The 24,415-nt window shown below is 41.3% G+C and overlaps 1 protein-coding gene across 7 annotated transcripts in view; it reads left to right on the plus strand.

Moving 5' to 3' along the window:
• The window catches only part of ELMOD1 (ELMO domain containing 1), a 48,213-nt gene that overhangs the window by 19,589 nt on the left and 4,209 nt on the right, over positions 1 to 24,415 (plus strand). For 4 of the 7 annotated variants that reach the window (XM_002199765.6, XM_012569782.5, XM_030270273.4 and 1 more), the window contains 6 exons: positions 10,733 to 10,878; positions 11,027 to 11,055; positions 12,219 to 12,316; positions 17,755 to 17,884; positions 20,967 to 21,100; positions 22,323 to 22,391. In XM_002199765.6, the coding sequence (XP_002199801.1) occupies positions 10,733 to 10,878; positions 11,027 to 11,055; positions 12,219 to 12,316; positions 17,755 to 17,884; positions 20,967 to 21,100; positions 22,323 to 22,391 (606 nt within the window). Of the gene's footprint in view, positions 1 to 10,732; positions 10,879 to 11,026; positions 11,056 to 12,218; positions 12,317 to 17,754; positions 17,885 to 20,966; positions 21,101 to 22,322; positions 22,392 to 22,662; positions 22,687 to 24,415 lie in introns of all 7 variants that reach the window. The other 3 variants (XM_030270211.4, XM_030270221.4, XM_030270230.4) reach the window with 1 other exon arrangement.

Consider the following 24,415-nt stretch of genomic DNA (forward strand, 5'->3'; position numbering starts at 1 on the left):
ACCCAGAGTGCCTATGTTTGATATCAGCTCTGAAAATACTAAGGTTCTGAAATTACTGAATGAGGGAAGAAACACCTTCTATTTTATTAGAATCAGAAATGTTGCAGAGTAATTAATCTCTACGTCCCTTCAGGAAGTCTTTCATGTTGCATTAGACATGCATCTTGCTATTTAGGTGAACAGATTACACAGGAAGGAGCTTCACAGAAATACTGGACAACTTTGGAAAGTTTTGCACAATTTTGCTTCTGACAGTTTATCGTGGAGAAGGCTTTGCTTATCTCTTAGAGGCAGTCACTTTTAAATAAAAAGCCAGATTTCATGAAAATGTGATGTCATACTGTCATTGGAGAGAGATGTAAATTCTAATAGCCATCACATTTGCCATTTGAGTCACGCACTCCCAGCATCAACTGGCCTGTTATAGGGCAAACCTAGAAACCCCTTGTTGAAAACCACTTAAATCCTTCCCTTTGCAGTGCTGGGGTGTGAAGCAACATGTTCTGTGCTCTTGGCTGGTTGCTGCCATGTGCTTTCTTTCCCCAGGCTGAGCAGCCAGTGCTTTGGAAAATAGAAGCACTGTCTCTGCTGCAGCAGTACTCGTACTTTGTGCTGGCTTTGGCTCTAAACTTCTCTGTCTTGCAAGGATCTGAGCAATTCTAGAAACCCCTTTCTTTGTCTTCTTTGTCATGGAAGAGAGCTCTCCAGGATCTCTTGAGCCCCATTATTGCTGATAGAAATTGGTTCCTTGATTGGTTATGTCACACAGCATCCTTGGCAAGGGAACTGAATGTTGATTTGATATCTTATTACACAGGATTTTTTTTTTTTTTTACTCACATAAATTTTCATATGAACAGTTTCCGTGCATGTGTAAGCACAAATATGCAGGTCTATACAGCTGCTTGGAGTACAGGAAGGAAAAGGAACTTGGATTGAAATAGGAAAGAGTAGAGTGTGAGTCCCTGAGGAACATCTTCATTTCTGCAATATTTCTGTTCTTAGACCTCACCTCTGAGGATCTGAAATAATGCTATACATGACCGCATGAACTATTTTCTGTTCTGTAGAGAGTGATGAGGTCCCCCCTGAGCCTCCTTTTTGCCAGCCTCCTTTTCTCTTCTGTGCTGAGAAAACTGCAAAGGCAAGAAGGTGGGGAAAAAACCCGCAAAACAAACAAAGAAGAGTAACAAACTAAAGAAAAAAAAAAAGGAAAAAAAAAACCCCAAAAAAACCCCAAAGCACAGAGGAGAGTGAGTGGAGAGGAGGTTTGGAATTTAACTCTAAATCAAACCAGAAATTAATGCCACTGTGCCACAGTCAAAGCACATGGCTGTGCTTTTTATGGGGGGGTTCCCATTCATGATACACTGTGCTTTGTTTTACAGTGCATAGGGGCTAACATAAAACTTGCCTTGCATAATCACTAGTGTGCTTTTATTACAGGATTTCTGCAAGCAAGAATTCCCTTTTATAAACTGCTTATGATACTCTTTATGTCTTTCATGTTACAAATGGAAGGTTTCAACTATTGTAAGCTTGAGATGGATGAGCGGTAGAAAACTGAAGGTACCCACAAAGGCTAACTTTCTTCTATAAGCTACCTAGTCAAAATTAGTGTGTATTTGGTTTATTAGTAATTAGCTGCTAAGCATATTTTAGTGACTCACAGAGGTGGTGTTTGTGTGCTGTGGCGTCTTGTTTTTAGTAGATGCATTTTTATTAGTCTTAGTGCAAACCACTGCCAAAGCAGTAGAGAAAGTGGTTGCGATTATGTGGTCACAGCTCTATCCCATTTAGAGTTTTTCCTTCCATTTGCAGATCTGTCATTGAGCCTAAGGCAAAAATATGTAATTCAAATGCACCTGATACCTTTCCTCCTCTAAGTCCCTGTCATGGTTTGACACGGGAAGAGAATTTTTTTTTTAGAAGGAAGAGGTTCACCAGTCAGGGGTCAGGTTTAGATACTGACACTTGGGGTGACCAATTGAAGGTGGACACGCCTCTGAGAACACAGAGGGGTTAAAAGCGGAATTCCCAGGAGGACTCGTCCTTCTTTGGTTCCGGTCACCGCATGGTAAGGACCTCCCCTGCCCAGCCCGGGCTGGGTGGGGGAGGGGAGCCATGCGGCCTGTGGAGGTAGGCCCAAGGGTGGAGGGGAGGCAACCAGACCTGGCCCCCTGCAGATGGAAGGGTGGAGAAATCTGGGATGTCTCCGTTCCCCCCCCCCAGAGTCTCTCTCTCTCCCAAGAGAGAAAAAAAGAGACTCGGTGGTTTTATCGGCAGTTCGCCGCCGGGAAGGAGAAGAGCGGGGGGGGGGGGCCGCAAGGTGCCCAGTCGGCTGTGGGAGCTGGAGCCTGGGCAGCGAGCCATCCTTGGGAGTTGGGACTTTTAACCCTTCCTGAGAAATGAAGGCTTTATGAAATATTACTCCTCCTGAATTTGAAGAAAAGAGAGACAGCTTGAAACCTCAGATGTTTAGAGAAGAAGGTTGGGGGCAGATGATAGAGTGGCTTTTTGGCTGGACTCTGCTTGTTTACCATAGACTGAACCACTCTTTATTCCAAGAGGGACTGCATTTTAGGGGGATGCATTGGTGAACCAAGAGACCTTCTGCAGCAACTACCAGTTTTGGAGTGGACAGAGAGAGAGCTGAGGAGGGTGTGAGGATGCCCTCCATCTTCAGGAAGAAGAGAAGGCGATCTCTGTCTTTTGGACCCTCGGCCCCAGGGGAAAATGGGGGGGACTCTAGTCCCAAATTGTGATACTGGACTGTTGTTCCTGGTGGTCCTTGGCAAAGCATCCTTAAAGGGGCCCTATGAGCAGTCTCTGTCCATGCACAGTGGTGAGAGCACTGTGACATGGAGAAGAGAGTGTCACACTGGCCCGGTGTGTCTGGGCAGTGCCACGTGTGACATTGGAAACACAAAGGGTGGCAGTTGTGTTTCCTGGGGGGGTCTATGGTTGCAAGGGGGACTCCTCTCTTCCCCGATGGACTCAGTATTGATTATATTGAAGGGTGAAAACTTGATTAAGGATCCAAATGGGTCTCGCTGGGGTTTGGTGGAGTTGGGTGGAGGGAGGAGAAATGTTTTGGAAGGTTTTCATTTCGAATTTTGTGTGTTTTTTTTCTTTCCTTTCTTTTCCTTTTATAGTAGTAGTAGTAGTAGTGTAATAAAGTTTTTTTCTTTTGTTATTAAGTTTGGCCTGCTTTGCTCTGTTCTTGATCACATTTCACAGCATTTGGTTGGTAAGTTGTATTTTCATGGGGCGCTGGCATTGTGCCAGCGTCAAACCATGACAGTCCCCAAAACTTATCCACAACACACAGTATTCAGTTATCCACAATATAGTACTCAAAATGTTTTTTAATGGAATGGATTGTCCTGTTTTAGCACTGGACACAACTAAGTATAAGCATGAACTTTCTTAAAGCACATGTGGTTTTTACAGGAGCTATCTTGCTCTTTAGAAGGAAATCTTACATGGACTGTTAACATGAAGTAAAGTGAGTCTTTCCTGTCATCTTCCATATAAATGAGCTCTCTGTAGTATTTTCCTTTAAAAGAGACCTAACATTTGAAAACTAAGCAGACCAAAAGAAAACAACACTAATTTCTACTACAAATATATGATGAAAATTCAGGACTTTTTTTTACCATACTCTGCCTTCCAGTTTGGTGTTTTCCTGTGCTTTTAGCCCAGTTACAGAGCTGAGCTGTGCTAATGAAACTAAGGAATAGCTATAGGTTTTATTTGAATTCCTCTTCTTGGTCTAGTGGAAAGTGTCCCTACCCATGACAAGGGGATTTGGAACAAGATGATCTTTAAGGCCCCTTCCAGCCCAAATCACTGTGTGTTGATTCTGTTACTCTACTTCTGACTGTTGGAAACTCAAAGAACGTCTACTTGACTGGTGATGGCCTTGTCTCCTGATACCTGGTGTTGTTCTTAATGCCGAAGGTGATAATCTGCTGTGAAGCGTGTTCTGGCATGTCTTGAGTCAGGGATGAGGGAGTACCCAAATACTTTGACATCAGTACCTGAAACTTTTTTCTTGTCTAAAACTTGGTTCTGTCATGGGACGGATTCCTCATTCTTTAGGTGTCAATTTGTTTCTAAAATAGAGGCTTCCTATTGAATAAAACCAAGGAGGTTTTCTGTGTGCAGGCATTTTGGAGTACTAAGCGAATTAACTGAAAGTCTGAAGATAAAGTGGATGCTTTTAAAGCATTTTAAATACTTCTGTGGATGTTTTCCATTTAGACATAAAATGTCTTTAGTTCCCATAGCTTAATCCCCCTTCAAAGATGATTAAGCTGAAGCCAACATAAAGCAGATTAAACTCCTGTATGGACATTAACACGCCTTAATTCATCTTCCCTTCCTTGAACATCCTTCTACACCATGCCCTTCAGGAAGTTATGGAACTCTTCAAGCTTTACATACATACATATACATATTTATGACTGATTTGAGTATCTGGAATTCAGTGGATTGAAATAATCACTGTAGTCTATTGAAAAGGATAATAGAGTCTCCTAAGAAATAACTGTCCTTTGAAAGCATCAACAGCATAAAATAATAAGCTAATGATAAATATGCATACACACAGGCTTAGAACACAATGGACCAAATTATTTGTGAATATTTATTGGCAAGCTAGCATATCAAAGTTGTATTGATGTTTTCATATCATATGATATCATATGATATGATAGCATGATATAATATGATATTATATCATTCATATATCATATAATTTGTATAATATAATTCATATAATATAATCACAGAGAGGCTGAGATAGGAAGACACCTGTAGACATCATCTAGTCCATCCCCCTGTTCTAGCAGAACAACCTGTAGCCAAGGGCCATGCCCAAATGGCAATGTTCCTACTACTGGTTCTTTGCAATTTATCTTTTATGAGATGTGTTTCTGCGCCCAGGGACTGTGGGTGGATCCATGTGCTGGATGCATCCTCTTCATCCAGGAGGTTGACAGATAGTTGGGTGATCTGGCAGGATCTGTGCCATCATAGCCATAGAAACAAGAAAGCTAAATTATTTCCAAATAAGTTGTTTCCCATTAAAATATTGGTTTGGGGTGTGTTATGTAATTGTGGTAGCAATATGTGAGCTTTGGTAGCAGCTTCAATGCTAACCAAGTTTAAAATCGAGGGTTTTTTTAGTTATGCAGCCTTTTTCAGGCTTTTGTAGGATCCCAGTTGAGCCTGGGAGGGACCTTAGCAGGTCTCCAGTTCAACCTCCCTCTCACAGCAGGGTTAGCACCAAGGTCAGACTGGGCTGCTCAGGGCTTCTTCCGAGGATTAAAAACTGACAAACGTCAAGGATTTAAAAACTGACAAAGGCGACTGCACAGCCTCTCTGGGCAACCTGACTGTCCTTGAGGGTAAAAGCTTCTCCTTGCAAGGCTGATTCTCTTGTGTTTCAGCTTAGGGCTGTTGTCCCTTGTCTACTGGCCCTGCAGAATTGTTGACAGCCCAGCTCTGTTTCCTTCAAGATCTTCCCACAAGCACTGGGGCTGCTGTTAGATCCCCCTGAATCTTTGCTTCAGGTGGAACAAGCCTATTGAGGATTTTTTGCAGGATTTCTTGCAGGACAACGGACACTTGTAACAGATGCACAACCCAGCCTTCCTGGAGACAAAATAATCAGCAGAGTGTCCTTGAGGGCAAGAAAAGAAGAAGAGCTGACTAAGAAGAAAAACAAGTCCAGGACGTGAAGCAAGATAGTGGGGTGGAGTAGAGCACAACACGCGAAGATGAGAAGTAATCCACTCAGCTTTTAACACTAGACATGTGAACAGTTAGGGCTAGCCAATCATGGATTAGCTCAAGGCGCATGAACAGTAGAACACAGTATAAATATAGCCTTTTTGTGCAATAAATCGGCTTCCCTTGATCATATTGATCATGGCGTGGTGTCCCGTTTCCGATCCTCCGTGGTACCGTGGAGGGACCCGAGGACAGCTATTTTGCTTCGGTGGGAAGAGTTAGTGACAGCCCTCGGAGAGCAGAGAAGCTGGTCAAAAGTATCCCCGCTGCCCCGGCGGGACATGGAGAAGGACTCCGAGGAGAGACTAAGTGAACTCATCCTGATCAGGTGAGCAGCCAGGGAGGAGATGGGGTCAGACCATGAGAGAGATGGGGTCCAGAAACTCCTCCAACATATCCTCTCTAAGAGAGGGCAGAAATATGATGCTTCCGCTCTGAAAGGACTTATTCACTGGGCTTGGAACCGCAACCTCATATCACGAGCACAGGTCACCTTTGAGGTCCCAACATGGGAAGCCATGGGCTGTATGCTGTGGGATAGTGTTGTGTCAGGGGTAGCGAGGCAAAGGAGGCATCCAAATATGCCTCCTTGTGGAAAAATAGAGTATTGTGAGCTATGAAAGCAGAGAAAAAGGCTGCTGCAGCAGCCTGTGCAGCCTTTGCCCCAGAATCAGATCCAAAACCTCAGGCATTTCCAGTCCAACAACTGTTTTCCACAACCTTAGACATTCCCACACGTGGTCCACAAACCCCCAGTCTGATTTCAGTTCCCAAATTGGGCGCGACCGGAACCGCGTCCCCGGTTCAGAGAGAGAGTGAGGAAGCTACCTCCCTTGGAGGTTTGAGCTGCTGACCCAAGAATAAAGGTAGTCAGGAAAGGGGGGCAGCTGGTGATGAAGTATTAAAAGTAGTTCACTCATTATCTGAAGATGAGGCTGAAGAAAAAAAGACAGAGTCAGAATTTGCCCCAGTAGAAGATGACTTAAAAGCTTTGGTAGATAATTTGCAACAGTTAATAATTCAACCAAGTGATCAAGTCACTTCCCAAAAGGACTGTTCTTTTGAAAGGAGGGAGCTGCCAGCTGTTTTAAGCTCCGAAAAAGCTCTCGACAAACAGAGGGGGAGGTGGATACCCACCTCGACCACAGCAGATCGGGAGTTAGAGCTAGACCCTGATATAGAAGCCACACAAAAGAGGAAGTGGAAAGGAGTTATAACTTAAACAATAATAGAGGGGTCTTTTCTCTCCAGTACTATACAAGCCTTCCCTGTGGTAACCCAAGCCACAGGATGAGGATTGGAGCCATTTGATTAGAAGATACTAGAAAAATTGAAAAGCGCCGTTACACAATATGGCTTGAAGTCTCAATTAGCACAATTGTTATTGCAATTTATGTTTACAGCAGATACTTTAATTCCAGTTGATGTTCAAACCTTGGTTAGATTAATCATGCCCCCCCACCAGCAAATTCAGTTTTATAAGAATTGGAAAGGAGCATGTAAAAAAGAGGAAGCAAAACTTTGGGCTCAAGGGGACCCATTGTTTGGAATCACAGCTCAGCAATTATTAGGAGAAGGTCCCTGGTCCACAGCAACCACTCAAACCCAAAGTATTGAGGAAGCTTTGCATCTAAGCCAACAACTTGCATACAACTCGATCCTTGCATTGCCAGATCGGCTGCATACTCAGGCTTTTACACAGATACATCAAGGAGGAAATGAGGACTTTGATAAATTTGTAGACCACTTGCACAGAGCCATCTACGATCATCCCGACCTGGATCCGGATACAAAGCAGAAGCTGTTTAAGATGCTTGCCTTTGACAGTGCTAACAATAAGACTCGGCAGATTTTAGACACTTTGCAAAAGGGAGCAAAAATTGTTGACATGCTAGGATTAATGACCAGAACCACAGGGAGACAAAGAGCTGCATGGGTGGCTCAACCGCCTCTGGAGGACTTTACTCACTCCAATCACCAACTCCTGGAAGTGCTGGAATGGACATGGAAACCACAGTAGACCTTACCATCACTGACTGCAGTACATCTGGTGGAGACTAATATAAAGTAATTTTCTGGATTCTACCTAAGTGGTGAAACCTATTTTAAAGTCACACTTGCCAGCTAAACCTCTGCCCAGAAGCAGAACATCAGCAAAAACACCGACTTCAGACACAGCTGGACCTGATACTTCAGCATCTGACGACTGAACAACAATTGAACTTTCTTCCATGGCTATTAGCAGATGAGGGCCAACTACCTGGACCTAAGGTAGCGGTAACCAGTAATGATGGCTTACCACCACTTCCAACACAAGTTTTAAACCAAATTGAACAAGCTTTTCCCGTTCATGGCTATTCTTGCAAACCATGGATCAAGGTCCATGTCAGAGTCCTGGAATCCCTCTGGTTGCCCTGGCTGTCTCAAGTCCCTGGCAGGGATCTTGAAAACCCTGGCATGAAGTCAAAAACATCTGTGGCTTTGATTTTAACCTGTGGAAAACTGCCAACTCTGGATGAGGAATTACAAGCCACAAGGGTTTTAGTAGTGTGATATTTGAACTAACAGAGGGTGGAAAAAGTAGAATTTGGGGATTTTTGGAATGGGGTTCAAGAATGGAGGAATTTGGGTGTGTCCTAGCCTTCTTCCCCTTCTTCTTGTCCTCCATGTCTTAGTGTGATGGTGGCACTTTTCTATTAGTTTAAGGTAGAGATTCACCGTCTAACATAGATGATAGGAATTGGTGAAGAAATTGTAAACATGGACACGTAGTTTTGAGTATATAATGTGGGAGCCGCCCAGGGCTTAGGGCAGATGGCCATGGTGGACTTGCTAGCTAGAGCTCAGCAGGTCAGAGAAAGAATGTTTAGATAAGAAGAAATAAACATCCTTGAAAGCACAATCAAAAGCATTCCAGGCTCCTTCTTTGGCTATGTCGGGCTAGGGAAAAAATCTCAAAGACACTTTTCGATCTCTTGGGGTCACCCTGACCTAGGAACCCTGAGAGAAATTAACAGATCCAGTGTGTTAAATGCAAACTGAAGTGGTGGCGACAAGTCCATCAGGAAAATAATCTTTTTATATCTTGCAGGACAAAGCAAAAATTTAGCTCTACTAATTTAGCTTGTAATAGATGTTTTAGTATACTTAATACACTTAATGTTGAGCACACGCTAGCAATATTTTTACGGCCTAGTCATAGAAGACAACCTCCCCCCGCACCCTTTAGAGAGTTATTTTTACAATGTTGGAATTTTAGCCAAGATTTATCCCTTATTGAAACACAGGCCCTCATGCAATTGAGGCAACTGGCATGCTGGGCAGGGAAACAGATTAACATTACATCCATGGTGCTAGAGGAACTCGCAACTGATGCTGATAGCATGTGTCATGCTGTGTTGCAAGATAGGGCTGCCATAGATTTTTTGTTGTTAGCACAAGGGCATGGGTGTGAAGATTTTGAAAGAATGTGTTGCATGAACCTTTCTGATCACTCTGAATCAACTCACAAGAAACTTTCACAACTTAAAGAAAACATGAAATGTCTTACAGTTGTTGATAACCCTTTTGATGAATAGCTGAAGTCTTGGGGCATTACTGGCTGGTTTAAAGACTTAGTCCGCTTTGGCATTATGGTGCTTTGAATTATTTTAGCAATTTTGCTTATTGTACCCTGTTTATTACAATGTGTACAAAGGATAACTAAATGTGCCAGTAATTCAGTCTGGCTTGTGCAAAAACAAGAAAGGGGGATTGTTGAGGATTTTTTGCAGGATTTCTTGCAGGACAATGGACACTTGTAACAGATGCACAACCCAGCCTTCCTGGAGACAAAATAATCAGCAAGGTCAGAATGTCCTTGAGGGCAAGAAAAGAAGAAGAGCTGACTAAGAAGAAAAACAAGTCCAGGACGTGAAGCAAGATAGTGGGGTGGAGTAGATGACCAGAGCATGACACGCGAAGAGGAGAAGTAATCCACTCAGCTTTTAACATTAGACACGTGAACAGTTAGGGCTAGCCAATCATGGATTACCTTAAGGCGTGTGAACAGTATAACACAGTATAACTATAGCCTTTTTGTGCAATAAATCGGCTTCCCTTGATCATATTGATCATGGAGTGGTGCCCTGTTTCTGATCCTCCACACAGCCTCCCACCCTCTCTTCACAGGCTTTGTGCTCCAACCCTGCCATCTTCACTGAAATACATCCAGTTTGTCAAAGTCTTTCTTCTGTTGCTGGGACTCAAAACTAGTTACAGTAGCTACATAAGGGCTTTCTTGGCTTACTGTCAGTTCTGTACTTTGAGAAATTGTGCTGCATCACTGCTATGTAACAGCTCGTCTTGGGAAGAACTGGCAGTCCTGAAGACAGGTTCTCAAACACCTTTTCTTCTGCAAGGGCAGAAGGTTTTGATTGCCTTAATTTTCCTTCTTAGGGACGTTACATGAATGCTGTCAGGATGTCAAGTTTGTCAGGATAACCAAGCATTCTGCTTGGAGCAGGTGGTTGCTGAGGCAAAACTAAGCCAGGGTGTAATGTCTTCCTGGATTCTCAGCATCCATTATATAAGGGTGAGCTGTACTGCCTTCTCATGCAGTCCTGTTTCCCCAAAGCATTGGTAGAAACTATACAGCCTTTTATGTTAAGAGGACAAAGAGTCTTCCACAAGTACTCTTTTAAAGCTCTGGAGTTTACTTATTCTGTGCTTCTAGCTGTAGTGCTTTTGTTGGGGGTGTTTTGTTGGCTAATACTAAAATGCACAATTTATCATCTACTGGCATAAATATTTGTAGTGTGATTGCTGCTTTTGCTCTGAAGGTGCCCTTAGACAATGGGAATTTGGGGTGTGGAAGTACTTTCTGTTTGGGTGGTGAACATGTTGAAACAAACTCTGCTCCAGACTCTTATTTTCAAGCTTCTTCTTTTGCCAGGATGTTTGTCCAGGTATGCCTGTACTTCTACTGCAAATGCTTGTGGCGCTGCCTGAAATTCGTGGTCAGGAAACTAACAGGTCAATGTGAATTGCAAAGGATCTGTTACAACACCAAACCTGGAGCTGCCAGAACTATGAAAATAGGTAACTGCAATACACTTAGTTCTGCATGCCTTTGTAACTTTCTGCATATGCTGAAAATTGTATATCATTACTAGAAATAAGTTATTACATTGAGCCAACGTAAAAATGCTTGTCTGACATGATGCTTTTAAATACTGTTCCCTTACAGAGGCATCCCTGAAAGGTTCAAAAAGTAAGGTGAGTGAAAGATCTCATTATTCACCTTTTCTATGACGTCCTGTGCTGTTGGTTTGTTCAGTCTGCTGTTTGTTCACCCCAAAAGTCACATTAAGGTTTGATATGACTTTACATTTTCCACTGAAGAGGGTCTTGTGTCTGCAATAGCAGTTGATCTTGTGAAATTGGGTAGAATGTCTTGTGTTCCAGGGACAGGCCCACTGTGGCACTGATGGAATCAAGGGAATAATTTGCCATGGTGGAGCTCATGAGAGTGAAGTGTTGTAATTTAGGGGTTCTTGTTTGATTCCTCCTACTGTCTTAGAATATCTGTAATCTGCAGTCAGTTGCTTGCAAATTTAGAAAAGAAAATTCAAGTTTTTTATCTGGAAAGCAACTTTCCCAACTTTGCTCTCTTTTCCTCTTAAATAAATTGATGGAGAAGATCCTCTTTCACTTCATCCTTTTACTGTACCAGTGGTTGTGCCAACTTAAGTTGCTCCCTAAGGCATTTGTGTGTATGTTAAATAATGTCCTTCAGTCTTTAAATTTTTTGTCACAAGAGTCAGTGATGTTGAAAACTTTGCCTCAGCATAAAGAAAAATGAAGTCATTTAGCTCTTAGTTCAACATAGTAATTCCAAATGTATTTCTAGCACAAACAGAAAGGTAAAATCTTATTTTAAAACTTGCATTTAAGAAATTGCAAAGTTTTGAGACAAAACACAAGAAAATTCAACCTCTTAAATTTTCAGATAGCATGTTGGTTTTTGAATATTGAACTACTAGGGGCATTTCTACAAATAGCAATTACATATGAAAGAAAGGAAAGAATGATTTTCTGTGTTACTGCAGCATGTTGTGAGAGGGAATGTCAAATGAAAGCTGTAAATTCCAGTTAATTAGGTGAATGGTCTGAAGCTGCTTCTTGATCTGCACTAAGGCCACTGACAGCCACCACAACAATGAGATAAACTGACTACAAGGGTGACTCGAGTTCCTACAGGGCAAGTTCTCTGAAATGAGTCAGTAGGGTTGAATAATTTTGAAAGATATGTACAGGTGTTGAGTTGGGTCTTCTGGGCTCTTAATGCAGAAACTTTCAGGTATCAAATTTACCACTGTTAACTTCTGTTGAGTAATAGTTTCTGTAGGAATTAATATGTGTTTAAAACCTCTTTTTAGCGGCTGCAAACATCAGTAAATGTTCATCCTGATGCTATTGAAAAAACAATAGATGACATCATGGAGCTGAAAAGGATTAATCCAGATATAAATCCACAGTAAGTTCATGGTTTCCTTACAGAGTAAGTGGGATTTACTGATTTCCTCAGTTCTTGGGTCCATGGAGAACTTGTTCTCTATAGTTATTATGGTACAGAAGTTGAAAATGAATTCTGTCTCTCAGCATAAAATTATAATTTGAGCTTTGCTTTCAAAAAACTGATGTAAAAATGAATGATTTTTTATGGTGACCTAATAATCAAGTCCTGAATCTTTTATCTACGTGATTCTGTCTTAGTATATTGTCAATGCATAGATTTATGGGGGTCACTTCCGCAGGGATAAAACACCACCAAACCACAGGTCCTGGCAGGGACAGTGAAGGCTTCTTAGAAAGGCTGCATGCTGCCTTTTGAATAAGGAAGAAACAATATTGTTTTAGCTGATACAGATGTATGCTGGTTTGCACATTTTAAAACTGCCTTTAATTATCCAAACAGAAGTTTTAATGATACAACTGATATTTATTATTGTTAGAAGAAATTGACTACCAACCATTAAATTTACAACTGTGTATTTCAAGAGCAGGTGATGATAACATTTTTGTGGTTGCCTTTCCTTTCAGTTCCTAACTTAAGGCACAAGATGTCTAGGTCAAGAATCAGTAGGAGGAAAGTTGAGAGCTATATTATCCATGTGAATTGTCTGAGGTTCACTCCTCTTCCCAAGCTTGAAGTTGGTATACATAATTAAAAATGGATATCCATAAATTGATAACTGCTTTTCTTCAATTGGTCAGCAGCATCAACAGGTTAGGTGGTCCCAAGGTCTTGCTGCAACATCAAAACCCAAAAGCTAAGTTGTAAAATTATAGGGTTTTTTTGTCTTATTACAGGAATCTCCCTCCTACCCCATCCCCATTAAAAAGGCTCTAATTGGGTAGTCTTAAAATGAGGCTTCACTGATCATAAAGGAAATAGAATACACTGCATCTCTCTAACTTGAGAGACAACTCTTGTGATGGTGACCACAGCCCCAAGAATTGGAAAAATGGTGACCCAGCCATTAAAGAAAGGAAGAAAATAAGAGAAACAAAACAAAGAAAACCCCTCATTCTCATAGGTGAGAAATCCCATGAATTTTTTTCTGGAAGTGAGCACAGAGCTTTTCCAGGGGTATCTCCTGACCCAGCCCACTTGCTCTTCAAAGGGAGGGTGATGAAAGACCAGCTGCTTTAAGCAAATGTGAGGCCTTTCTGAGAGGCTGCCATCTAAGGGGGGTATCACAGTGCTGGTACTTTTGTGTTGCACAGGATGCTGAAATTCAGGGAAAAAAAACCCAGCAATGGCAAAATTCATGAAGGTGATATATGAGGAAAAACTACAGGATGTAAATGTGCACAGCTCAGAGCCTGGATTGTGGACATCAGTAACTGCAATGTTTAGCAATCAGGGTGATCCAAGTGCTCACTTCCCGGTGTTGGACCCTTGGGTAACTGGGTGAATGATTTCAGGAGAAAACAAGAAATTAATTATTATTTTGTACAACACCAGAGACCACCCTCTGATTCCCTCATGGCATGCCTTTGACCTCTGAAGAAATGCTCTCCCTCAGAAGAGAGAGAGAGAGAGCAGATGTGCAAATGACTTCTCCTTGCTTGAAATCAGGACCCTGAACATTAGGTTACATTTTTAGTGATCTGGTCTTTCCAGTACATGAAGACACCCCACAAGAGAGCTAGAGAGCATGTAGTGACAGGACAAGAGGGAATGGATTCAAATAGAAAGAGAATAGGCTTAGATTAGATGTTAGGAGGAAATTCTTTATGGTGAGGGCAGTGAGGCACTGGAGCAGGTTGCCCAAAGAAGTTGCGGATGTTCCACAAAGAAGTTCCACCCTTGGAAGTGTTCAAGTCCAGGTTAAGTGGGGCTCTGAACAATCTGATCCAGTGGAATGTGTCCCTGCCCATGGCAAGGGGGTTAGGACTAGACGAACTTTAAAGTCCCTTCCAACCCAAACCATTCTGTGAATCTACAATAATATTTTTTAAAAATACCACACAGAGGGAGAAAATAACCCAAACAAAAAAATCACCTGAATTATCTTTTCTTAATCCAGTTGGTGTTCATATGCTTAGCACAGGACAAATCGTTTTTAAACTTGGATTCTTGCATTCAATATTTTACTGCATTTGAGTCTCTCATCCCCTTTTCCCCTTGCACTCCCTCCCGTTTGGTAAAATATCTCCTTAAAACAGTGAGGAATGGGGGCCTGAAATGTGCAAGATGAGGTCACATATATAGGTATATGCACTGCCATTAAATTGGTCCTTATATTAAATTAATCATATTTCTGCTAAACTTTAGGCATCTGAAATAGAAATTTGAGCAAAAGCAGGTCAACTGCTTTTCTAGACATGATTAAGGAAAAGCCAATGCCTTGCCTTCTCTTGAACATAAAACACCTGTATCCAAACAATCTTGTTTAGAAGCTCTGGTCTTGTGTTGGATAGCAGAGACTTGAAATTTCCTGGGGTAAGGACAAAGGGACATGTGTCATACTGTATGTGTTTCTGCAGATCTGTATGCAGTCAGTATTGTTAATGTGGCATCTTTGCAGAGCTGAACTAGCATCCCAGAGCTGCTTGCACTAGCTGTTCTTGAGGGCTGTGGGCTGCTGTGATCTAAAGAGGAGAAGGCATCCCACAGTAATTTTCCTATATCAACGCCTCTCAGATAAGTGTGTATCTTTAGCAGTAGGAGCAAGCAGGTTGAATAACCTGGTGGTGATGTGCAGTCTACACTAACTATGGAAGCAGACAGGATCACAGAAAGGCTTGGGTTGGGAGGGAGCTTAATTATGATCTAGTTCCCTTGCTCCAGTTTTGGACTTGCCTCCATCTGGTGGAGCACCTGGAGCTGAGTATGGTGGGAGTGCAAGGCCAGGTACATTGGTCCTGTGTTCTGAGAACAGCCACAGCCAGCGCCAGGATTCAAAGGAGGAGGTGTGGGACATCAGCACCTCACCCACATCCTGTGTTTGGCAAGAAAAATGAAGCATTAATGAAAAGGAAAGCAGGGAATCTAATTTGACTCCCACCCCCTCACCCGAATAACACTGTGTGGAGCTTTTGACTGCCTTTACATAAAGTGCAAAAATGTTGTGCACCTTATATCTTAAAAGCATGTATTTTTTAATATAAAATTACTCTGCCACAGCCTGTGTTCTGCTGCTCTAAACTGAGGCTATAAAGAAGTTAAAAACATTATGGCTGTGATTTAGTGATACTCTACAGCAATTCACAGTCTGTCAGGCTTTTTGGCTTTCTTTGAAATGCAGCCTTTCTGTAAAATTGGAGGTTATAGCTAGTGAAGCATGTTAAAAAAGAGAAAAAAAAAACCAACAAAAAAAACCTCAAAAAAGAAACAGCAAAGGATGGAAAATACTGTGGAGGCTTTTCTGTCTGAAAGGGTTATAGCTTCAAATGGGATAAAATTGCAGCATGAGAAATGGACTAATGCTGACCTCTCTGATTCTCTAGATTAGCCATGGAATCATTTCAGTTAGAAAACGTTTAAAATTTTGAAGCCCAGCAGTTAACCCAGCACTGCCAAATGCACCACTAATCCATTTCCCTAAGTGCCACATCTACATGTCTTTTAGATACCTCCAGGGATGGTGGCACTACTTCTTTCCTGCAGTCTTTTTCAGGGCTTGACAACACTTTTGATTAAGGAAATTCTCCCTAATATCCAATTTAAACATTTTCTGGGGCAACTTGAGGCCATTTCCTCTTGTCCTATCACTTGTTACCTGGGAGAAGAGAGCAACCCACACCAGGCTACACCCTCCTGTTAGCGAGTTATAGAGAGTGATGAGGTTCCCCCTGAGCCTCCTTTTCTCCAGGCTGAGCAACCCCAGCTCCCTCAGCTGCTCCTCACAGGACTTGTGCTCCAGACCCTTCCCCAGCCCCACTGCCCCTCTCTGGACACGCTCCAGCCCCTCAACGTCTTTCTTGTAATGGGGGACTCAGTGCTTTGCCTGAATCTCATACAATTGGCCTTGGTCCGTGGATGCAGACAGCCTAGATTTCCCTGCAGAGCCTTCCTGCCCTCCAGCAGATCAATACTCCCATCCAACTTGTATCACCTGCAAACTGACAGCGCACTTGATCCTCTCATCCAGATCATCCATAAAGATATTAAACAGAACTGGTCCCAAACTGATCCCTGGGGAATGCCACTAGTGACCACCCCCCACCTGGATGTAACTCCATTCCCTACCACCCTCAGACAGTTTTTTATCCAGTGACAGTGCACCCACCCAAGCCATGAGCAGCAGCTCCAGTAGAATGCTGAGGAAAACAGTGTCAAAGGCCTTAGTAAAGTTTAGGTAGAAAACATCCACGTCCTTTTCCTCATCCTAGGCAGGTCACACTGCCATAGAGGGAGATCAATTTAGACAAGAAGGACTTGCCTCAAAAGATAAGCAGTGAAAACCCTTATGTTCAGAAAATTTAAGAGTATTACAGAATTAAAAAAATGTTTCAGTGTATCAAGCACAACAGGCAAGGAACCTGTGCAGCTTAATATCAGTGCAGCCTGTGTTCCACAGAGGAATAGGGGTGCACACATAGCTTGCCCTCCAAATTTATACCAGGTGTTCAATATTTTTAGACACTATTAAATATTAAAGGGGTTGTTTCCATATATAAGCAAATATTTCTATGAGCATGGCAGTTGCATACTACATGACTTGTATTTTGTATTATAAAATCTTAATGTAAAGCAGTTGTTTGGTGCAGAGTTTTCTTTCTTTCTTTTTTTTTTTTAAGTTTGGTTTAGGGTTTTTTGAGGGTAGTTATTTCACATGTGTTGGGTTTGGTTTTTTGATGATGCACCAGAAAATGTAAAAAGAAAACACAAAAATGCATTAAAATGAAAAGAGAACCATTGTGATGATTCTTAACACGAGACAAAAGCCAAATCCGCCTGGAGGCAGATCTTTGAAACTATATTACTTCAGGGTTTTGGCTTCTTTATGCTAGCTTTAGTGGCACAGAAGCAAAACAATTATTTTTAGCTTTTTGCTGAGTTTTCTTTCCCCCCTCAGCCTTTTTCAAGTTCACATCTCTGATCCCAGGGAATTGTTTGAGAAGCTGTCATTGGAATGAAGAGAAAGATTCAGTAATGTGCTTGTTATAGGCATTCAATGTTGCTGTGTATAGTTATAATGTGATTTCAATGTGAAAAATCACTGTTCACGGTTTAAAAAAAAATCCCAAATATTATCATCTAAGGAAGGCACTAAATGAGTCTGTGCCCTTCACAATGCCTTGTTTAATGTAAATTGATCTCTTGGAAATTATCCTGTTGCAACTGAAGTGTTCGACTATCAGTTCATGGATGTCATGTGTATTGGCCGTGTGCGTACATGGCAGCGCTGTTTCATGGCTGTACGTGATTGAGTTGGAATATGTTGCTCCCCCCACCCTCAGGTTGGGAGTGTCTCTTCAGGCATGCCTGCTGCAGATTGTGGGCTACAGAAATCTCATTGCAGAGGTGGAGAAGCTGCGCCGAGAGCCGTACGATTCGGAGAATCCACAGCACGAGGAAATGCTGCTGAAGGTAGGCACTGAAGAGGTGCTTAGAGGGCATCCTTTATTCATGTCAGCTCCAAGCCTGCTTCGTAAACCTCCTTGAAACATCGAGAGCTGTTGTCACCTTCCTCCATCTTGTACCTGTTTAGGATAAGACAACACAGCATTATAATCTAGTCTGGGTGGTGTATCACCTGCCAAGCAAGCAGCTCACTCCCTGGCTGATAAGTGCATTTCCCTTGGCTGGACTATATCTAGGCACTGGATAACGCACGTCCTAGAGGACAGAGCTGTTATCTGCAGTGAGCTCTGGAAAAGTAGCTTTATGTCCTACTTCAGTACACCTTTCTCCAACACAAGAAGGGTATTTTTCTCTATTAACCAAGTTAAAAAATTATTTCTTCAGTTTCTTGTATTTTTGAAGGCAATGTCTGTGTGTACCAATGGCAAACATCTATTTTTTATTATGTGGAATGGAAGAATGGGAGTTGACAACTTATATGTTTATAGTTGCCAAATGTATTTTCAACGAAAACAAAATGGAACTATTCTTTAGATAACACAGACAGCGTTAGGAAAACCATAACAATTGGGTTTTACTTCCTTCATGCTTTCAGAAAAGCCTTGCACTGGAGCAGATACTAAAAGCAATTTTTCTATCTTGAAGCCATAAGCAGCGGAAGAGCTAGAGAGTTCTTATATTAGAAAGAAATTGATGAAAAAATAAAGGTTCTGGAAAAGAGTCTAATAGCAAGCCCTGGTCCTGATCCTGATTTAACGTAGCTATTGCAAGATGCTTCAGAGAAATGCCAAGAAACATAGAATAAGTGATAGTGAGCTTATTGGCTATATGCAAAATGTCTTCTTAGAGAATTTTCAGGGTTCTTATAAAAACATACTACCTGTTTGGTTGTGGGGGGTTTTCTTTTTCAATTTAAGACAAAAATATTGAAGACTTTAACAATACCAGACAATGATGAAAATGTCTTCCATGCTGTAGATTGCAGTGCAAAGCTTTGCACAAGTTACAGTGAGAGCTTCTGGAAATTTTACCATAATTAGTTGGTCTTCCAAAAATTCCAGTAGGCATATTATACAAGGGCTGTCACATGCAACTAACTACTTCGAAAAATGCCTCAGATGGTCAGGGTTCCTGTTGGAGTCTGGAAAGCTGCCTTTAAGGTTTGCCCGCTGATGGGAGGTGGGAGTCTCACCAAAGAATGGTTCAAATCCAGAGCTGCCCTGGAGTGTTCTAACCATCAGGTACACTTGGGCAGATGGACTCCTGTCCAAGTCCTGCCCCTGTGCAGCCAAATGCACAAATTTAGGGGAGTAGAGTGAGTTTTAACTAAAGAGATACACAGATTTATCCATTGAGGAAGCGTGTGTCTTGCAGGTGAGAAATCCTGGTGGCAGCCTACAGTGTTGGTCCCTGAAAATATCAGGCACCTCACTGCAGATTAAAGAGGGCATTTGGCTCCAGGAAAGCATCCCTAAATACCCTAAATACAAGCATCTACATTGCCCAGAGAGCAAGTAGGGTCTGGGGATGGGATCATAGGTGAGAAAAACCAAGGAGCTGGCTGTAGTCTTCCCCCACAATCCAGCCTGTGAGGGCAAGGTCCTGAGAATCATGTCAGCAATGATGTGTGGTCATGGAAGTGCTTTAAAAACAATTGCATGAGCATAAAAGCAGAATGGAAACTGAGCATTTGTCTGAGGAGATATTAAAGAGTGCAGTTTGTGCAACAGTATGCAAACTCAGAATGTTGAGAAAAGTATCAGTTTCACCTAAGTATTAGCACTTGTTTACAGCAGATGTTCTACTTTTGCAAATGTCAAATGGAAATATGTCCAAGGGTTTAATTCATTTTCCAGTCTTCACTGTGGAAGAATAGTCTGGTTGGTTTTCATTCCTTCTAGATACTCTGCTAAGTGATTTCTACAATGGGTAATTCAGGTTCCTAATGGCTATCATTTATTCATGTTTACCAGGAGAGCACTTTATGAATGAGAGAAAGATTAACTTAATGTGATTGTACTAATGATTAATACTGTATTTACTGTTGATGGATGAACATTGGTTTAAGCAATGATGCTTTATGCAGTCATTACAAAGTGAAATCATTAAAGTTTTAACCTTCCCAGGGCACTTAATTTTAAATGCAGTTAGAATTGCTAAAATTAAAACAATTTCTGTTTTTATTTGGGAAATGTGTACACAGCTCTTTCCCTTGGGTAGGCTTTGTCTAAGTGATATTCTTGAGGGTGGACTCACCAACTCATGATTGGTGATTAATACACTTTCTTAATTTTAAATTCTGATTTTTTAATACACTTCAGAAAGGGTGAGTTTGTAATATGAAACATGAGGCATGCATAAAGGTATGTAGTTGTCATATGTCAATTTAGGCTGCTTTTAGGATCATAGCAACATGATATTTAGCCATTAAAGTTGCTGGACCAGTGCAGTTAAATGGATTTATTCCAGCTGATGATCTGGCTTGTTAAATCAGGTATTTCTTTATGTGAAATCATTGAATGATTCTTCCCTTAGTTAAATATGATGGTGCACATGCTATCCTTGTATGGATTCTTTTTTTATGTTCTCCAATTTGTGTTTCAACATTGTGGTAGCCAAGTCAGGTCTCTTGATTTATAACCTTTCCAGAGACTTGCAAAAGATGCCAGAGAAAAGATTGCTGCAGAGCCTCAGGGCCTCAAAGCTGCTCTGCTGCTCTGTCAGTGATTTACAACCAAATTCCAGCCCATTCCTGTCTCTGTGCTTATGGAGGCAGACACCACCTCGATGCACAAAGCATGGGCAAAACAGGTCTTTGTGTGAGATGTTAGAGCAGCTGTGATAAGGTCAGAAGGGCCTTGTAGGGCTGAAATGTCTGCAATACTTCAGAGCAGTTTGGGATTTCCCCCCACAGACACACATCCAGAGGAACTTTGATTTGTGTTTGGGTTGCTGGGATAGCAATGTAGTTACTGCAGTCGTCTCTTCAGTGTTCAGAATTCAGCTTGGTTTAAAAAGAGAAAAAAAAAAAAAAAAAAAACCTCTACTGTGTGGAAACTTAATTATGTTTTACCTGTAATCTTCCTAGTTGTGGAAATGCTTGAAGCCGAATTCACCACTGAAAGCTCGGATTTCAAAGCAGTGGTGTGAAATTGGTTTCCAAGGTGACGATCCTAAAACAGACTTTAGAGGAATGGGTCTCCTGGGTTTATATAACTTGGTGTAAGTATGTCCCTCTGCAGATGGGTTTATGTGTGTCTGAAGTCATGAAAAGCAGAATTACTTGCAGATTTTAGGAAATCTGTAGGAATAATTTATAAAAGTGGTAGGGACTTCATATTAAGCAAATGAAAGAAATTATTTGCTAGCCTAATTTTTGGAGTGTTTCTCTTCTCAAGGGGGTCTCCTTTGTTTCAGTATTCCTAATTCAACCTTGTAATACCACTTGCTAAGCCCTTTTTTTAGTTTCTCTGTGACACAGCAAGTTAACACTCTCTTCCTACCAGAAAGAAGTGTAAAGTATATTTTCACCTGTATCTAGATCTCCTTAAACAAAATGCCCTGGAAGTATGTAGGTGGGAGGGTTATGTTACTGCTCAGCTGCTTTCTTTGGGATTTTCATGCTGAATTATTAAACAAAACACTTGATATGCAGTCACCAATGGCAAACTTAGGTAGTTTGACTACTACTTCAATTTCTGTCGATACTCAAGCAGTGAGTTTACATCACTTTTTCCTTCCGACTCATGCACACCAGGTGTTAATGCCATAGCTGTGCTTTGTAATTTGGGAATTGACTAATGCCTGTTATTTTCTCCAGCCCTTGTATTTGCTGCATGCAGTTACATAACTTAGAAACATTTGGTAAAATAACTTCTTCTTATGAGGCGAAAAATTGAGTATTTTCGGCTTTTACAGATTGAAGGACATAAATCATCCTCTGTCCGTATGTTGTTCCCTAGTAAATCTCAGCTGGGGATCTGGATTCTTGACTCTGGCTTTGAACTTCCATTTGAAATTAATCCCTACCATGTATTTAATTTCGTAGTCTTCTGTGATGACTCTTATCTTGCTTAATGAATCTGCCAGATCAAGAAGCCTGAACTGCTTTCTCTTGAGCTCAGCACCCAACATGCTCCAGTCATAAAAAACTGGCTTTCTGTAGGGTGGGTAGAAAGGAGACTCTGATAATGCACATTCACTAAACTCATACAGGAGTGCACTTGCAGTTGGAGGCTGCTTTAATCTTTCAGTTTGTGGGTCTGAGTGGCAGTTTAATGAGTTTAACACATCAGATGCTACTCATACTGTGTAACACACGCACTGGCCTTTAAAACAATGTGTATAGACAGCTTAGTATGACTTCAGATTTTTGTTGTTGTTGTTGTAATTTTTGTTTGTTTGTTTGTTTTTAACAATTCACCCTGAACATATATGTCTGCAGGTATTTTGCTGAATGGGACACTGAGATAGCTCAACAAGTTCTCACTGATTCTCTTCACCCTAAATACAGGTAATGCTTGAGACCAGAAACAATAACTTAAGAGAACATTCTGCTGGTTCTCTTTGAGGAAGGGGGCTGGGTTTTTTCTCTTTGTTGGGCATATCCTTGGGTATTTCCACATGCTGTCTGTTTTAAAGTACTGATCCTGAAGAGGCAAACTTGTATTCTGAATCTTGGAAATAGTTAAATTTAGTGTTAAATGTTTTCACTCTGATTTCAAATTATTTTTGTGGTTTTATTTACCTTTATTTTAATTTTTTTGTGTTTTTTCATAATAAAGGGAAGTCACTAAGAAGGAACTAAGGTATTTTTTTTCTTTTTTCTAAGTTTTCTGAGACAATACATGTAAATAAAAATCACACTACAATTTGGGGTGTTATAAACTTAAAGTCTTTGTTGCAACACTGGGAGATCCATATTCTTTCCTTTAGAGTTGACCCAAACTGGGCAGTGGAACACTGGTACATATGAACTGCTTATATGTCAAAAATGAAATCCACCTTGCTTGATATAGTTAAAGTGACTGACTTGATAATCATAAGTAGTCTAGGCCAAATATTTGTTAGCACAGCTGAAAAACCCCTTTATTTATATTCACATACTCTCTCTACCTTGACTAATGATGGTTCCAATGTGGCTACTCCATTGTCCTGACTGTTGAGAGATCAGGTACCTTCAAGTGTCACAAACTGTGTTGCAGGAAATTTGTCAATAAGAGACTCCATAATTATTGGGGAGTGGAGGCCTCCTAGCCAGTTACACAGAAATCAGTTGCCTTAAAAGACATTCTTCTTCTGCCCAGTAATGTTAGATGTCCATAACCCAGTAATGTTACATATCCATAAAACTGGTTCACACCTAAATCCTGAAGCTTTTGATCTCCTCGGGGTTCTTGATTTTTTTTGCTGAGTTCCTAATTGTAACTCTATGACAAAAAGCCCTTGGAACATATTAGTGTGGTTCATTTGCATGTTTGATTACCAAGGGCAGTCTTGGAGTGCAGTGTGAGCGTGTGCAATTTCTATGCCTTGACAGAGCATTCAGTAGAAGATGCTTCAGGTGGTGCCCATGGTGATCTTCCTGATGTGTTTGCTTAGCAGCTGTGCTGTTTTCTGATGGGATCATGATCAATGGATTTTCTGTCTCAGATGAACTCTTTCACTTGCCCACATCCTATGTGTGCCACACTTATTATTCAGGCTTTACCTGGGGTTTTCTAACTGGTGCTATGCCACAGCCTACAAAGATGGTTCAGATCAAAGAACATCTTTGATCTGAACAGTGCATTCCTGTATGAGCAATGAACAATGTACTGCTGTATGCAAGGCTATTTAGGAGCTGAAGTTTTGTCCTCATGAACATCAGCTAACCCTCAGGTCACAATGGGTATGAATATATTAGCATCTTAAGTAATTAATGACAACAATTTTTATATAGTATACTTACGTGAACTCAGGGAATTGTTTTTAGTGTAATATCTACATATTGAAGTTCAAGAATAGTCTAAGAACAATGCTTTCACACATAGCTGTCTATAATTCGGGACCTAAAACTTGAAAACTTGGATTTGCCTGACTAGGGCAAAACTCCCACAGCCATGTCAAGGTTGTAGGCCCCTGGTTAGGTCAGTTCTGTGCCTGCCTTTAGCTGGTTTTAAATGCAGGCAGTGATTTCGGCTAAACTTGCTCATTTCAGTAGACTCAAACCTGGCTAGTGGGATGTTGGCTGACTGGCTGGATCACACAGCTCTGAAGAGCTGAAATTTAGTTTAAAATCAATATGTTCTCTAACTAATTTTATTTTAAGGGAGGCGTCTTCTGTGTCCTTGAAAAACACGGCATTATTGTGCCAAATAATAGGAAACTGTTCCTTATCTTTGGCTGTTGAGTGATTTCTAGTTTAGCTGGCCATAAAAGCTTACTGTCAGAGGAGTATTTTCATGTTTGCTGCCTCAGGTGAATCATGCCTCATCACCAGTGATGAGTATCACAAATAGCTCTGAAAACACAAAAAAGCTAACACCATATTTGATT

Source organism: Taeniopygia guttata, chromosome 1 (genome assembly GCF_048771995.1).
Source record: "Taeniopygia guttata chromosome 1, bTaeGut7.mat, whole genome shotgun sequence".
Lineage (NCBI taxonomy): Eukaryota > Metazoa > Chordata > Aves > Passeriformes > Estrildidae > Taeniopygia > Taeniopygia guttata.